Below are 18,292 nucleotides of genomic sequence, written 5' to 3'. Positions count from 1 at the left end.
AAATCACGTAAGTTATTCACTTTTAATGTACCAATCTTAGGGGGTATTTCAACAACCTCTCGTTAACTATCAATTTATTATAATAAATAAATACTCAAAATAGGTAGAAAACTCGGCTAACTTAGATCAACAATTTATTACACTTTACTTAAAAAATAAAGTCGTCCCTCGTAGGAAAATAATAAAATAAATGAATAATAAGTTTCAATAGATTTATTAAAAAAAAAAAAACTAACATTTCAATAAAGACCATTCATAGAACTATGACACTATGTAAATTGCGATGACTTTGGGCATGTAACATTTCTGTTAGATTGGCGGACTATCGACCAATCTAATGGAAATATCATAACTCGTGTACAGATGGCGCCACTTTCAGGTTACGCCTCTCCGCATCGGCACGCTTGATGAATAGTCGTTCCCTGGCCGCCTTTTGTTGTCTGGAATAACAAAGAACAAAGTCGTGAATCTTGTGATGTGACACTTAGCTAAACCTAAAAAGGTGTGCTTTTGCTTTGCACAGAAAGGGCATGGTTTATTAGTAGTTCATTAGTAAAAATATGCAGGTAGTACCAATGAAGAAACGCTTGCAGCGTGCGCCACACTGATTGCAATACTATAATGTGTAAGAGGTAAGTTGAACTAAGTATGAAAAATTATGAAAAAGACTTATTAAAATGTTGGCTCTATTCGATTCCAAAAAAACATACATGTGTGCGCAAAGCGTGTCATGGGACGATTCGTTTGTATTAGTGACTAAAAAGCAGTGCTTTTTGGCAATGCCAGCAAATGTAACAATCAGTGCCATCTGTTGATAGAGCTATTAATTATTACAACTCTACTAACGAAATAATGATTTCATGATGGCTTTCTTTTCAAATATTGTCTGCGTTTATTTAGTGGAAAAATATGGAAATTTTATATAATATTCAGTAATTGGCTTGTAATATGCATGCATAAAGCGGTTATTTGGATATTTGAAGTGGCTTATGTAATCCCAACACATACATCAGCTGACAGTTTAGACATTGTTAGTGATTAGACATTGTTAGTTTTAGACATTGTTTTAAGGGATAGGTCGATTCAGGCGGTTGCTGACGGTTTCACCTCTTCCTCGCACTCCATAAATGCTGGCGTCCCACAGGGATCGGTTCTGTCTCCGACTTTGTTTTTGTTGCACATCAATGACCTTTTGACATGTGCACCGATTCATTGTTACGCGGATAACAGTACAGTTCATGATAGCTTTTTGTTTTCAAGCCCCCAAAGGGCACACAAACTCCAACGGCTCGGAGGGCTTTGAAGCAGAGAATGGACGGTTATCTCGAGAGTATTTCCTCCTGGGGTAAAAATAATCTCGTCGAATTTAATGTTTCAAAGATCCAATCCTGTCTGATTACGTCTAAAAGGGATCCAAATGATAATCTAGTCTCCTTCAACGGAAGCAATCTTCCGAACAGGCCTTCCATTGATATGCTTGGTGTAACTATAAGTGACCAGCTCAGGTACGGGGGCTCCATCGAAGCCAGAGTAAGGTTGGCCTCTCAGAAGCTGGGCGTACTGTACAGGGCCCGCAGATACTTTAATAGTACACAACTGCTCACCCTGTACAAATCGCAAGTGCGCCCTACTGTCGAATTTGGCAGCCATCTCTGGTCTGGAGCCCCAAAATACCTGAAAAAAACCCTTGACTCTGTGCAGAAACGGGCGGTCCGTTTGATAGATTCCCCAATCTCAACAGACGGACTGCAATCTTTAGAGCACAGGCGTCAGGTAGGTATGCTGTCCTTGTTCTATCGGTATTACAATGGAACTTGCTCTGAGGAACTAGCGTCATTGATCCCTTCGGCACCGGTGCGTAGTCGGGATACACGCCAAACGCGCGCCCAACATTAGTACACAGTTGACACTTGTCACATGAGAACGGGTCGCTTCTACGATTCGTTCTTAAGTTCAACAGCTCGGCTGTGGAACGAACTGCCGGCCTCTGTGTTTCCTCCCTCCTACAACATGGGACTCTTCAAGACCCATGTTCACTCCTTCCTCTCCACAAAAAGACCCTCCACACAGCATCCCCAAAGATGACATAGGCCCTGAGGGAAATTATTTTCTTCAGGGCCTCCTGTGTGGAGTAAATATAAAAAAAAAAAAAAAAAAAAAAAAAGTGAAAACTTCAACAGAGGGTGTTTGTCTGTGGGATTTTTTTTTTTAATTTTCCAATATTGTATAATATGTAACTATGAAAAAGCTAATCAAAATAGTGGGACATGACAAAAACACAATTTAAACTTTGGCGAATATGTCCATCTACTAGAACTTTTAGAGGAGTGACATCTGTTAAGATTTTTTAATCAATGTGTTGCAATTACCTTCTTCTCAGCATCTCGTAAGTTTCGGGAGATTGTTCTGGAGCGGGTTCTGCAGCCTTCCTGATGAGTTCCCTCAACTTCCTCATGCAGTCAGCCAAGTTCAACTGCTGGGAGCGGGTCAGCTCCGATCTGATGACATAGTAGCCCTCCTTCGTGATGTTGTTTCTTTGCTGGTGATCATATATTTAATATTTACAAGAAATGAAAACAAAAGTCTTTGAATGTGTCAAAAAATACACTCTATTCCCTCCATCCATTTTGGAATACAAATTCTACAAAAAGTGCAATTACAAATAATTGTGGAAACATCTCGGGCGACTTCAGTCAATTTATATGTGCAACGGTAATGTTTACTGACGTGGACTATTAAGGTCGATTTGGTAAATATTTACCACCGCCCGTTTCAACTAAAATATTACAAGAAACAACTATTTACATCGGGAGAGATGGTTAAAGATATATTAAAATTCCGATTTTATTCAAACAAAGTTTCCCTTATAAAAATACCACTTTTCTGCCATTTTGCGAAAGTTTTGTCTCAACCTAAAGACCTAAAAATTACTTAATTCACCCAAACTAAGAACCTAATAACCTATTTTGTGCATGTAAATAATTGTTCCTTGTGGTAATTGTTAATTGTGTAATTGTGTAATAAGTGTAATTTCCATAATCTGTTCCTAAAAATGCATTGATTAGGGAAATGTTAACTGCATTGATTTCATATAAAATAATGTTCTTGAATACAGAACAGTTTAATGTCTAATGAGTGTTTTCAGTAAAAATTCAGAAAATAGGGACAAGCTAAATACCTACGCACTTCAAAAAAAATCCTTTGTTGTAATAATGAGAATTTTAACTTCCAGAAATTGAAAATAATGCATTTTAATATTGTTATTGTGAAAGTTTCATGGTTAGTTTTTTCCTTACCTTTTTTAATACAAAATATGAACTTATGATCCTAAAATAGGTAGTTAGGTTCTCAGTTTGGGTTAAATTAAAAAGTTTATTAAAATCTAGCCAAACAATTTTAATATTATTATGTAAAATAGAGGCGCAAAGAAAAGAAGTCAAATTATGCCTTTTTTTATGGAATGAAATATTTACCATTTCTGGAAACTGAAATAAGTACTTTAAATTATTATTTATCTGATACAAAGTGTTTTTCAAATAATTCGTTCATATTAAGTGGGTCCCTATTTTCTATATATTTACCCCAAGACTGCAGAAATCTATTTAAATTTAAAGGAGTCTGCCCACATAACAGTAGAATACCATGACCGTGCTATGACCGAGCTACGAATTACGGGAAAGGAACAAAGCAACCGCCGTTTTGCGCAGTTTGCGGTAGCTTCGTACCTTTCCCATAAGTGATATCGTGCATTGGTTCAATTCAGATGTGTATTTTTACCTCCTGAAGTATTTTCTCTCGAAGCGAGGCATCCAGCCAATCCGCTTCCTTCACTTTGAATCTAAGATCGACTTTAGTAGCGACTTTATTCACATTTTGTCCGCCCGGCCCAGAACTGCAGGAATACGTAATATCCAACTTATTGATAGGAATATAACCGGAAAATTTTGCTTTTGGGTCTAGTGGAGTCTGAAACAAATCAAAATAGATTAAATATGATATATCAAAAGGCTAACAGCAACCTATGGTACATTTCAAGCAAGCACACATACAAAACTTGGCGTAGTTATTTTCAGAGAGCTGTTGGGATACAATTTATCCAGTGAAATCGAACTCTTGTACGAAAACGGGCGTCCTAGAACGGCCGTGGGAGAAATGTAAGTGCAATTTTGCAATATTTTGCCGACTTTAAGTAAAGATCGACTCATTTTGAAGTATTTTCGTCCTAGATATCGCGAAGGAAATTATTGGTTAACCTCAAACTGTCAAATTATTTTTCTTACTAAACCATAGACAAATGACAACAGTGAGTGTTGCCACGCTGTTAAATTATTTTTAAAAGAAAACAAAAGTGATTTTTATCATGAGATTGTTACAACTCTACTTAAGGGAAGTTAATAATTAATATTATTCATGTAAAAGATAAGGAGGAACGAGTACAAAAAAAAAAGAAGTTACTTAGTTACAAAACACTCTAGTTAGTCTTAATCTAGGGTTAGTCTTAATCTAGCTTAATACTAGTTGTAAATTATAGTTCTTATCTGGAGCCGCGGATCTCCACGTTCGCACTTATCACCGACACACACAAGCGGCAACTTGGGTTGGATCCGAAGGGCGGAGTCGGCAGGCAGCGACTCCTGAGAGGGCAGCTTCCTCGTAGGGATATCCTCAGCGCCGCTCCAAAGGGGGAGAGCAGGAAGTTTCTCGGCGGAGGCGAGACGGTAACTTCTGCTAGGGCAGCTCCCTGGTCGGAAGAGCCTCGGTGCCGCTCCAAAGGGGGAGAGCAGGAAGTTTCTCGGCGGAGGCGAGACGGTAACTTCTGCTAGGGCAGTTCCCTGGTCGGCAGCTGCCTCGGCGCCGCTCCAAGGGGGAGAGCAGGATGATGACTCCCAAGATGATGACTGTCGAGTGCGGAAATGTGAACTGTCGAGAACTAGGCGAGATCGTGACCGCCGAGAGGGCAGCCTCCTGGGCGGAGGTGCCTCGGCGGCCGCCCCAAGGGGAGGCGAGATGATGACTATCCAGTGCCAAAAAATCAACTGTCAACTGTTTGACTCGGGACTGTTGGTTGCGGAATCTGTCTTCAGCTGTTGAGGCGAGATGATAACTGCCGAGAGGGCAGCTTCCTTGGCGACCGCCCCAAGGGGCGGCCGAGATGATCACTCTCTGACTGGGTACTGTTGACTGTGTGACTCGGGACTGTCTTCAGCTGCGCAATCCAGCGACCGTAGCGCGCCTTGTCGTGGGGTGCTGGAACTAAAGTGGTTCCGCTTTACACCACTTCGGTACGTTGGTTGAGTCCGTGGCGCTGGCATCGACATTCTCACCGTAGTCGTTATTATTATTTTAAAAGATGCTAAAATGACATTTTCATCATCTCGCCTCCCCTTGGGGCGGCCGCCGAGGCGCCTCCGCCCAGGAGGCTGCCCTCTCGGCAGTCACGCTCTCGCCTCTCAGGAGTCACCATCTCGCGTCCGCCGAGAAACCTCTTGCCCTCCCCCCTTGGAGCGGTCATCGAGGCTCTTCCCGTAACCCCGCGAACTTCCGCCCAGGAAGCCAGAGTGGTCGCCAGACTTCCGCCCAGGAAGCTGCCCTCTCAGAAGTCGCTGCCTGCCGACTTCGCCCTTCGAAGCCTTGGCCCAGTCTGAACTGATTCCGCCCTTCGGAACCAGCCCATGTTGCCGCTTTTGTGTATCAGTGATAAGTGCGAACGTGGAGTACGCGGTTCCAGAATCATCGTAAAGGGAAGTGCCTGAACAATTTTTGCATATTTATCTCGTAACGTGACCCAACTTTTAAGACATTGAATGAACAATAATTTAGGATTAAGAAAAAGGACAATTAATTTTAAGAATTACAATTTAAAACTATCGTTAAGCTAGATTAAGACTAACCCTTCTTTATACATTTTTTTTTAAATAAATTTTAATTGTGTTCGAACTTAAGTAACTTCTTTTTTTTGTACTCGTTCCTCCTTATCTTTTACATGAATAATATTAATTATTAACTTCCCTTGAGTATAGTTATAACAAGATTTCTTGACAAATAAAAACTTTATTTTCATGAAAATAATATTAATTTACTGCTTTATATACTACATTTTCCATACAATATATATTCCGTCTTACTCGTAATAGATAATACGGAGGGATAGGAAAAGGTTAGTAGAAGACTTTACACATAATCGTACTGCGTATCCGTAATACCGCAGTATTAGTAGCTGACAAATCTTTAAACTGCCCGACCCCCAGGATTGGGGAAGTATTACTATGGTAAAGACGGAGATGGCAAATTTTAAATGACTTTACAAATTTCGATCGGTCACGCAACGAAAATGTAACAAAAAGTAGGAATATTTCAAATCGAAATATCGATTTACCAAAGCAAATACGAAAAGCATAATCAAATTAGTCAAATTTCGAAGCAATTCAAAGAAGACCGTGTCAATGACATCGCAAATTTTATCTGAAGAAACTCGAAGTTGGCTACTAAACGCGAAATCCAAAAATGACCAGCATTTTTAAGGATTGAAACAAAGTTGTGCCAGTATAAAAATTAAACATTAAACAAAAAGTTGGGTATTCAAGCGATAGATGGCACTAGTCAGAAAGTTTACTCCAGAGTCCAACAGATGTCGCTAGAGTGTAGCAATTGCCTGTGGGGTATCATTGTCAGACTTCAAGCTTCTAGAAACAGAGAATTACCAACCCTCCGGTAATGAACAGTGTATCTAAACCCAGACTTATTTATTGTACGTAAATACACGCAATTATTGTAAAGAAAAAAAAATAAACACTACCTTTGGACAAAGACACCATAAATACCACGCTATTAAAGCATTCAACAGTCTTCCACTTGAAACAAAAATTGAGGAAAATAAAAATAAATTCAAACACAAAATAATAAAATGGATTAAAGAACAAAAAGACAATATCACCAAAATTCTATAACATAAAAGAATAAAACATATACACGCAACACAAAAAAATATATAAAGCACGCAACACGCACAAACACATATATCACTATAAATGCCGATTTACATTCTCTTTTGATATTTTTCTTTTAGTGTTATAATTATATTTTAATTTTTAATCTTTATTTTGATTTTAAATTTATTTTTATTTTAATGTTGTTTTTCTTTTTTTTTTTAAATGTATGAATTCTTAAATTATAAAATGGGGGCCTCAGCACGGGTAAACAACCCAGTGAGGCCAACATTACTGAATTGAAATATGAAATATTGTAATAAAAATGTATCAACAATAAAAAAAAAAAGAACCTTTTACTTTATCAAGAGTTCCTAACACACTAAATCTGCAAGTAAAGAGATATAACAGATATTATTAAATATTTTTACCTGAGCAGTATACGGCCCTTTTCACCGTATACCTATACCAACGCTTCAGCAGCGTATCCGGGAATCCTTGAAACTTTTAACATTCCAATTTTTGGCAAACTACCTATGAAATATTTTACTGAGCGGTTCAAAAGAATAATAATATCCTACACAATTCAAATTCATTAAACGTCATAAACATATGGTATATATTTTACAAATGTTCTTGCGTAGGTACGTGTGAACAAGCCAATTTCGAAAAGGTGGGTTACATAATTAGGAACATGAACATTTCGCGTTATTTAAAACCCACAGGAAAAATATTAGCATAACATAAAAATTAATTTATCCGCGCGCATTTCCGAAATCGCAAGGCGCAGTCCTTTTTTGTAATTTTCCTGACGGGAGGTAGGTACAGTCCGTAATTATTGTTAGAAAAATATTGCTCATAAATTAATAACTACCGTAATGCACAGTGATTAAGCAAGCACCCTGTTGAAGTAATAAAAAACCAGTGCAAGCATTACGTACGCATAATATGCTACAGTTATATTTTGTATTGTAGGTACTGCCCAAAACGGCAAAATCGTTCAAATGCTAAATTAGTAATTTGCAATGTTTCAAATGCTTCGACTAGTTGTTAGTCTATCAAATCACATTGAAGCAAGTAAATATTATAATTTATTGTTCAATTTAGTTCTTTACACATTTTGCTGTCAATCAAAGTTTCGAGCAATCAAATGTTTTAAATGCATTTTTTTTTAAGAAAACGAAATCTTGGTTGCATAGAAATGCTTACGGCGCATTACCGTTAAATGATTTAATTACTCATCAACCCGCCGAATAATCAGATTTGCTAAATATTCAGACACAATCTGCCATTTCAATCTCAGCGGCTGTAGGTACCTGAACAATAAATTTTCCTAATATTTTTCGAATATGAGGCAAAAAAAAATGAAAAATCAATATTACGAAGTTCAAGAGCATATGGGCGGATAATAATGAGTGCCCCAGAATGCTAAATCGGTAGCCATCTTCGAAAGTGCGCCCTCTCAATCTTCAGACACGAAGTGTCGGCTAATGTATTATTTTGATAGGATTCAAGCAGCGTGTCTGCATTATTATCGAGATCATAGACCTCTCGCTGGAAGTAGGGTAAGCTGTTGCGGTCCGCAGACCCCGGCAATACGACTGTACTGTTCGCCGCTGTACCGCCATAATATCTCATATCGCACTTGTTCCGTGTTTTAAAGTCGTAGCCCGTGCGTGTAGAATGGTACCAACAAATTAACAGATCTTGTTATATTGTATGTAAACTGAACTGCTGCGACGGAAACATCAGACTGACATTACCGCAAATAATATAATTTCTTTTACGTAGGAATGCGCTATCACACAATCCCCCTCAAAAAAATGTTATGGTACCTACTCTTGGTATTTAAAAAACATAGTTCTTACCGTGGTGATGTGAATGACTGAGTTTATCTACCGTTGTTTGAGAGACCGCTAAATTCAAATATTTCCTGCTGGTGGTTGACCAAAGGTCCGTCGAAACTTGAAACTGCGCGTCGGCGTCGCGACCAAGTCGTTTAGCATTAGTTCATGTCTCAGTCGAAATACAATATTAATTGGATATTTGAAGCCTCAATGTTGCCAGTGTCGAGTGTCTCCATTGCTAATGAACCCATTTAACATATTTGTAGTGATATGGGTTGTGGATATCAGAGTCTCATTATAATAAATGCCGTTATTTTTCTAAATAGATTTCGCGGAGATACGGCAGATGCTAAAATTCTGAAATCAGTTCCTATGTATGCGTTGAAGACTTAACAGATGGCGCAGAATGCAACTTTCATAAAATCGCATTTAAAAATATTCTTTAAAATTTTGTTAACAATCTAATCACCATAGACCAAGGTTCTTAGAACATTTAACTAAAAAGCTCTGGACAGAGCATCAGTGCAATTTTGTATGAATGTTATTGAAGCCAAATGTAGGGTGAGGAGAAATTGCCTGACAGCCATCTTGTATGACTAACTTTTAAACTGATTTGTATGCAAAGTGGTGCATAATGAACTATTATTATTTGAGGTTTGTGTTTTTAACGCAGTTATAACGTGTTATGATTTTTGCGGTATTTCATGAGACTGGGATTCAAAATTTAAAAATGAATAAGATTTTCCATGCATCTTCCCACTCACCCCGCGGTTTCAATTTGTTCTAGAATTGCTCCGTCCAGGGCTTTTTAGGTCCATGTCTTAAAATATAACCATAGACAATAGACGCATTGAGAGTTTTCTGTTTGTTAAATAATAAATAGGCACTTGAACAAATGATTTTGTAAAAAACTTTTTCAGTTTTTTTGTTGAACTCAACGTATTAGTTTATGGATTGGTAAAACGCAATATTCAGTGCGCTTTAAAAGGAAAACTAATCAGCACACGTTTCGTTACCGTTTTCTTCCTGTTCTTCGAGCACAATGCAAGTTTATAATTACCTCGGATTAATTTCATGTATCGTTAAACTCGCGAGCAGAAGGCGCTTGGAACATCATCACGGCGTATCAAGTCGTGTGTAATGTGAGTTTCCAATTAATTTCGGTACAATTTGCACAGTCATTATAAAATGATACAGACATATAAATTATTCACAACATCGGCGAGTAATAACTTTTTTTAAGTAAGGGTGTAATATCATTATGTTAAATTTTAATAACCTGACAACTGTCGAATTCTGATGGGTGAGAGCCAGTTCCGTCTTCACCCCAAGGGCACGCGGGGGCCCCGGAACTCATACCATAGAAACATTATTTTGTGTTTTTGTTGTTTCCCTGTGTGTTTTTGGTTTTCAAAAAGGAACCTCAAATTCATTACAGGTGCCCTCAAACTCGGTGCAGGGCTGACTCTGACTTGCCAACGAGCCAAGGCTATATTTGGGCGAAAAAAAAATCCCTTTGAAATTCTCTAGCCATACCAAACCACCTTCCTACTCCCTCCCAAAACAAACAGGTAGGTATTGACCATAAAATTATCACTTCTGCTTAATAATTCAATAGTTACCAACACTTTTTTTGTTAATATTTACATTTATAAAATGCCTAATGAGTTTATTTGGAGCGTGTTCAATAATTTATTAACTTTCAGTTAGAAAATAGCCGCTTACTTTTAATTAACCACTATGGAAAATAAAACACATATACATGCTAAATAGCGTTATCTGAAAATCTTAGCTACCAGTTAAGAAATTAGCTGATTAAATTCGACAAATGATTTATTTGAACCAACATTTGTCACGATAAAAATACTTTAAATAATATTTTGATACTTAAATTTAAATCAACACTAAAAACATTTATTTTAAACAAATGTCACTACACCTTAAATGAATACCTTACATAAATTAAATACCTCTGTTTTTTATTTATTATTTACATACATTTGTTAACATGTAATTGTTGGGTTATGTAATATAATGTGTATTTGTTGGGTTAGCTGAAAGAAATAGGATGTAACCTATAAGCTATACCCTTTGTACTCTTTTTGTGCAATAAATATTTTTTTGAATTTGAATTTGAATTTTGAATTTGAATTCGATAAAAGTTAAAATTTAATCAAATACAGTGTTAAAAGTAATCATTTAGTACCTACCTATATATGTATTAAAACAGCACAGCGGAGAAAGTAAGACATTTATGGTATGTAGATGAAACAGCAGTTTGCCAGTAGTTATCGTATCAAGAATTAGGGATAATATATTGTCTATTTAACGCTGGTTTTCGGAACACCTTTCAATACAGGTTAAACTTAAAAATATTTCTACTTTTCTTCTATGCTATAAATAATCCAATACATCGGATATATGGGATTCTACTAATGGATTATCGATTTTTGCACTAAGTCAAAAGATTTTGACTTTATCTATGAACTAGAGACTAGGGGTGGCTTCAAACCAAAAACATTTATTTTATTTAAGATCACAAAACAGACCCTGATAATGCTCAAAAAATTACATACATCGTTGTTTTGATACATAGTAATAACAAAAAGAAGTACTTAGCTAAATATGCAAACGTAAATGATGTACCCGTACTGGAGTGCTACTGGCTGGGGTGGTACAATCGTATCATATCGTCACCAATACTAATGAGACACTGATTTGGTAGGTACAATATTGCCTGTTTTACAAATAAAGGCTACACCACAAAATCAGCCTGATATGATCAGTGGTAAAAAAAAATTTGTTAAGTGTTTAAATTTTTATAGTTATTTGTTTTTGGGGTATTACGCCGTGTTGCGCTACCTCCTTCTTTAGCCAACGTTGCCATCTGCCCTGTTGATGGACACTACAATGCTGTCCGAAACGTTGGCTAAAGAAGGAGGTAGCGCAACACGGCATAATATCCCAAAAACAAATCACTTTAATACTTTTGGCCGTGAAAATCTCAAATCATGCCTGTGTTTAAATTGTTCATTAAAAATGTTTTTTTTTACATTAACCCGCAAAGGAGACCCTGAGGAAAATAATTTCACTAAGGATCTATGTCATCTTTGGGGATGCCGTTAAGAGAGGGTCTTTTTAAGGAAAGGAAGGAGAGGAAGTTCAGGAAAGGAAAACGGTCTGAGGGATAGGTAGGAATCTAGGCATCAGTATGTCCAGGAGTGACAGACGTATGATCTATTCCTTCCACTGTGGCGCAAGGCGATGGGTCGAGAGACCAGTTGGAGAGGTCAAAGGGTCTCCCCAAACCAGCCTCTCCCGATCTGGCACGCCACGCAGTTTGTGGGCAAGAGCATCCTGAACACACCTCACCCGATGAACGCGAGCACCCCTTCTAAGTAACCAAACGTAGCGAACCACTTGGGGTGACCTATGGCAGTGGTGTTGGTTATCCAGTAAATGGTTCCCGGGGCGTCGGAACCCAAACCCGCCTCCCAAGTAAAAAGAAGTTCTCATTGTTCGCGGTACAGGGGAGAAATATCTTGTATTTGTGTGGAAGGCTTTAAAATTGAAAACGTCTTTCATCCATTACAAAAATATTGTTTTTACGCGACTTCATTACTTATGTCGTTAAGATTCCCACTTTATTTTAGAGATTTGCTAGGGCCTAGTTCCATGGCTAGGGCAAATTCAACCGCAGGTCTGTCCACTATACCAGGGCCGCGGGTCGCATATTTTTATGCACGGCTGCTTCACTTACGTCGTTAAGATTCTGGCATTATTTCAGGGTTTGTCATTCTGGCATTGTCTCGTCTTAATTTCTGTTTAAGGCGATGCACTACGTAGTAATGCAAAATCATGTGTTTTTGGTTTGAAAATTTGGTCGCCTAGAAATGTTTCAGATGCTTTAATTAAATACTGCGAGTAGAATACATCTTGGCCTTTGAAATAATCGAGTATTTTTTAGATAAGTCTTTTTATAAGCCCAGAAAAAAATAATGTATAAGGCCTATGAAAACTGCTTTAAAGTTCAAAATCTCCTACTAACAAACACATTTTCGGTTATAATTTTATCGTATAATGTGGCAAATTAAGTTATTTATAAAATGATCGAAAAAAAATTAAATATTTATGCCTAAACATCCACAAAATAACATAAAAGGCACTTTTTGGCCATGTTTTTTTCTTGCATAAATCAAAACAGGCGGATGGTGTTATGCGGGAGTTTAAACCTTATCGCCATCTACATAAGGGTTGTTATTGATAGCGGCTCAATTTAAAATATTACACGACGTAGTGCATCGCCTTAACACAACAACAGCAATCGCTTTGGGAGTTGACTTAGGTACCAATGCATTAAATTTCCACATTTTACGTGTTAATGTTCGCCAAATTTTATCGAAATTATTTAAATTCACGAATCGAGGAATATAATAGCACACCTATTAGTTGAATCTAAAATGATTGAAGCAATTTTTTAAGTAATAAATATTTATGGTCATAAAAATACAATGATTGGCCACGCATGGCCAAGTTTTTAACCGTTTGCGCTTGTGTTTCTAAAAATGAAAATTATTTAATTAAAACACCTATCAATTATCTTAAAGGTGGATATTAAAATACATTAAAATTCGGTGGATTGACCATACGGTACTGTGGACCGGAGAGTAAGTAATTTATTCAGATTTCTGCAAGTTTATTCTTCAATGATTCTTATCTATTAAATTTGCGCAAGTTGCTAAAACTATTTCATGCATAATTCGGATTTTATTAGCTTCACGTCTACCGTTATAAGTCTGACAATGCAAAAATCCGCATTTGCAGATTGGTTTACTTCGTGAATTCGTGTTCAAAAGTCGTTATAAGAATAATCGGTTTATGTTGAAAAAAATAATCGATTTAAAGGAGGGTTCTGCTCCCTATTATGAAAACATAGACGTAAACATATAAAAACAATGAGACAATGTCTTATTTGTCCTTTAACTCTTTTAATAAATTATAAATAGCCCCATGGATAAAACTTAGGTTTAAACTTATTCGAAATCCGGTTAAAAACGGGGTTGCATGTCTTTAACGAATTAGTTGATAGGTTTCCTAATAAACTTTTTGTAAAACACGAATGCGTTATCGTGATGTAGGAACACATGTTCATAAAACTTCTAATATTTTCGCATTTTGTCAACACGTGTTCCGGTGTATTAGGAATGTTTTAAAAGTTTTATAGGAAACGGCCTACAATCCCGTATTTAACCGGATTTTAATAAATTAGCAAAACTGATTTTTATCCGTGCATTGGGATGAGTACAGCCTAACGGGTCACGTGATGCGCACTCCGTCTCGTTCCAGCAGCACGGTAACAGACGAGATAGAGCACGTATCACGTGATCCGTTGCGACGTTTAACAGTGTGCTCAGAGGCTATGTGTGAAAAACATATTTTTTGTTTTTAATTTAAAAAATGGCATATTTTACTTCAAATGTGCTTAGATACCTTTACGTACGGTACGTTCTTACACCCTAATTATACAAGTATGAAATTAAGTACCCACCTACTTTTTATTAAATAAAAAACAGGAGCTTAGGTTCCTAGTAATTTTGTATATTTTTAGATTATCTATTGATTATTATTTCTCCGGTAAAATTTAAAAAAAATAACGATACTGGGAACCTTTTTTCATGTATATTTTTGTATTTTGAATGTATACAGTGTAAGAACGCGAAGTGTGGAGGCCTTGCGTCGAGGGTAGGAAGTAGGTAGGATACATGATTAGTACGCACAAATCGTGTATACTTTACAGCACTAGTACACTAGGTATAGGGCATTTTGGGCATGTATGCTTTCAAAGTTCGTTATAACATCTTTGTGCGTCTCCGCTCACACCGTCCGGCTACCTAGGCCCAGGAGGGTATAACTCCAATCGAAAATTTGAACAGAAATATTGTGACGTCATATGTTTGCTTAACTTTATCCACCAATGAAAAACTCTGAAAATCTATGGAATAAACTTTCAAAGTTTTTCATTGGTCTATAGTATAATAAGTAGGCTCCGAATGAGAATTTTATTGTCTATATATTGGCATATCTATGGTTTTTTAGGTCCAACTGGTTCCATACAAAAGCCTGAAGTTATCAAGCTATGGAAGTTGATTTATGCCTAGGCCTCCAGACACACACTGGTCTTGCAGGCTTATTATGATTAGAGAAGCAGCTTTATTACAGATTGAATACCTTTCAGCCTTGCTTCAAGTCCTGCTCATCAGAATCATCCTAGTGTTTTGTAAGTAGGTACCTACTTATTATATTCTTATAATTGTCGGCATAAATCAAACAATTGATAAAACGGTTTGCTGATATCGAATCAAAATTGAGCTACAGATCAACGAACCCTGCTTTCAAACTGGTTAAAACAGTTTAAATCTATTAGAAACTTATCATCTAGTTTCTGATGTATCTAATCTTATTAATTCTCTTTTACTTTTAGTGTGTATTAAAATAAAGATAACGTGCAATTCCGTACATCAAAATATGAACGGTAAAGCGCAAATGGGTCGCATTTGCGATTAGAGACGTACATAATATAACAAAACTAGGTTTATATGTAGAGAAATCTCTACGAGATTTGCAAATTTGCATTCAGAGATTAAAATGATTTGACAGAGATGCATTATTTGAGCTATAAACAGCATCTGTGAACGGCACAAACGTCTGGACAAGCAGTAAACTTATCGCCGATTTAACATTCAAACTCGCCGACCGTGAAAATTAATTTCATTATTTTTTAGATAATTATTGTGAATAAGATGTATTAACATGATTAGAGAGAAGAGAGAGTTTTGCACACAAAGTGGTTCATTTATTTATACCATCCTCTACTCGCAATACAACTAAATAAAATATAGAATATCGTTCATTTATCTTTTCGTTCATTCGTTTCGTGGTCAATGTTTTCTATGAGAATGTTATTTAGATAAAAAATGATTAGTGAGATTCAATTTTTTATTGCAATAACTCTTCTTTATGTTTTAAAGGTTAAACCAATCAATGTTAATATATGTCATTTAAGCCCCTGAATACCCAATTTCTACCGAAGTTTTTAAGTTAATAAAAAAATATGTTATTTTTGAAGATAATATCCATCCATTTGTTTTGCCGAAACCTTAATTATATGTAATTCCCTAGATGGAAAAAAAATCGCAAAGTAAGCTCAAAAAAATTATTATAAACACGTTTTGTTCTGTCATTTAATATGTTATAGGCACGAAAAAATTCACAGTGTATCTTTAAATGCAACTAAAGTATTTGTACAGAGATTTTTGCTCTATTTCATATGAGTCGTGTTTTATAAAATATTTTCACCATTTTCGCTTAATTATTATCGTTTTTTTTAATATTAGCGCGCTCCCTCTAACATTCGTATTTATACATTTCCCTTTCAAACCATCTTTGAACGCTTACTACGGGGCCTTAAAATAAGATAATAATTTATTGTTCTATATATTGTTCTGTTTCATGTTTCGATTAGATTTATGAGTATTATCTTCCTCTTCAATGATATATTACGTTCATGGGTATAAAGTTAAAAGTTATTAAAGAGAGGTTGTTCCAAAAAACAATAACATTCATTTAGACTCTTAGAAAAAGTCAACAGGTAACGCATATAAATAAAAACGAATATGTTTATCCGAGACACGTTCTAAGTTACAAACAAAATTTTACAACTTTTTAATCATTCAGAAAGATAGTTGTTAAAAAATAGTTGCCAGATAATACCTATAGTTAATTTTGAATTTGAAATATGAGATCGATAAAACGACGTATAATAATTAGGTCCCAATAGTCGATTCCCAGTTGAGACCTTTATTTTTTTCTATATTCATGTTTCGTTTACATTAATGAAATCGCTATTTTGGTATAAACTTTTACCACGAATTTGTTTACATTTCGAATACCAAAGAATATGCTTTGAAAGAATTGAAGCTTCTCTGACTGTTTCGCTTGAGTAAAATTAAAATAAAATTTATTGTTAATTTACGATATAAAAAAATATAAGCGTAAACTACTAGATAGTTCATTATTAAATTTGAAAATTATGAACGCATAAACAAACAACTTAAAAACTATACTATTTTATGGCCAAGATTATTTGCGACAGTTCCTCTTGATTCGATTTGTTTTCATTTTAAAAATAAATAAATAAAAACAAATTTTGCGCTTAAATCGACCATTTCTAAACACCGTTTGCCAAGCAACTTTTATGCCTATTACCTGTTAAAAATTGTTTTGAATTGCTTTGATTATTGTATTTCTAAAATAGACACCAAACAACTGATACAGACTTCTGATGACTCCATACGTAGGCAAAGTAAAGTTGAGTGATATTACGAGTATTATTAAGCTTTGTTTTTCTAATGATGAAACCTAACATTTGGGAGGCAGGTATGGGTACCACCGCCCCGGGAACCATTTATTGGATAACCAATACCCCTGCCATAGGTCACCCGAAAGTGGCTCGCTACGTTTGGTGTCTTTGCAATGGTTCCCGGGTTCATGGGCTTGAGGTGTAGGTCTTGGAGGCGGAAGCATCTGCCCACCTCCTGCGTAGGGAGCCGGATCGGGGGACACTGGTTAGGGGAGACCCTTCGACCTCCCAACAGGACTTGACCCATCGTCTTGTAAAGGGTTGCCAGATGTCCGGTTTTGGATCAGACAGTACGGTTTTTTGAATGGCTGTCCGGTCTAAAAAATTTTGGAAAACCGGACAATAGAATGTCCGGTTTTTTTAAATACGCGACATAATTTCGAATGGCAGACTGGACGCCATTGATTTGACGAGTCTTATATCGCTCCGTGTACCTACGCGCGACACTCGACAGACCGCTCTATATAATGTTCCCATATCTGCTAACAATTATTTTCAAAACTCACCTATTCAAAGACTTCACATACTCGGTAATAAGTATAGCTCAATTGATGTTTATCATCACCAATCAGTATACAAACTAAAATACAGTATACTAGAATGTTTGTAACAGATTCATAATTTTTTTTCAAACGCATATTTTATTGTTTCATTAACTAAGCTTTGTTTTGTAAAATTCCCAATCGGGCAAAATAAAGATTGATGATTACAAAGATGGTTTACAACAAACTGTAGTGTTTATCTTTATAATAATAATAACAAACTTACTTGTCTTGTGTGTATTACCTACTTACATTATTGTACTCTTGTAACTACACTATATTTATATAAACTTATCGAACTCATTGTCCAAATTCCAATAACACCGTAACTATATACTTGAATTGTATCTACTTAACTACCTACCTATATCTGTTATATTTTTCTCAAGTTTATGTATTAGTTTAACCTATGTTCTGTAAAATATTCAACCGACGTACTTTGTACAATAAACTTTGCTTGCTTATGTTTATAAAATAATAACACCATAACAATAACCCTACACATTGTTATGTAAGTTCATACTCAATTTATTATGCTATGTAATTAAAATATTTTAT

General features: G+C 36.1%; 1 protein-coding gene across 1 annotated transcript; it reads right to left on the bottom strand.

Moving 5' to 3' along the window:
* Positions 1-253: 253 nt before the first annotated feature.
* LOC149419428 (large ribosomal subunit protein mL62) lies at positions 254-4,287 on the bottom strand. Its single transcript, XM_089637823.1, has 4 exons — positions 4,050-4,287; positions 3,778-3,966; positions 2,370-2,539; positions 254-440 (listed from the first exon to the last, which is right to left on the bottom strand). The coding sequence occupies exons 1-4, from the start codon at positions 4,203-4,205 to the stop codon at positions 347-349; spliced, it is 609 nt and encodes a 202-aa protein (XP_089493949.1). The 5' UTR covers positions 4,206-4,287; the 3' UTR covers positions 254-346.
* Between the last annotated feature and the right edge of the window lie 14,005 nt (positions 4,288-18,292).

This window comes from Hesperophylax consimilis, chromosome 12 (genome assembly GCF_061612785.1).
Source record: "Hesperophylax consimilis isolate HC1 chromosome 12, BYU_Hcon_1.0, whole genome shotgun sequence".
NCBI classification, from domain to species: domain Eukaryota; kingdom Metazoa; phylum Arthropoda; class Insecta; order Trichoptera; family Limnephilidae; genus Hesperophylax; species Hesperophylax consimilis.
This window is presented reverse-complemented; position numbering and strand designations above follow the sequence as displayed.

Coding starts and splice junctions, on each gene's coding strand:
- LOC149419428 (XM_089637823.1), bottom strand. CDS start 4,205: ATGAGTCGATCTTTACTTAAAGTCGGCAAAATATTGCAAAATTGCACT. Junction 3,967..4,049: donor AAATAACTACGCCAAGTTTT/GTATGTGTGCTT, acceptor GATTTGTTTCAG/ACTCCACTAGACCCAAAAGC. Junction 2,540..3,777: donor GAGAGAAAATACTTCAGGAG/GTAAAAATACAC, acceptor TATGATCACCAG/CAAAGAAACAACATCACGAA.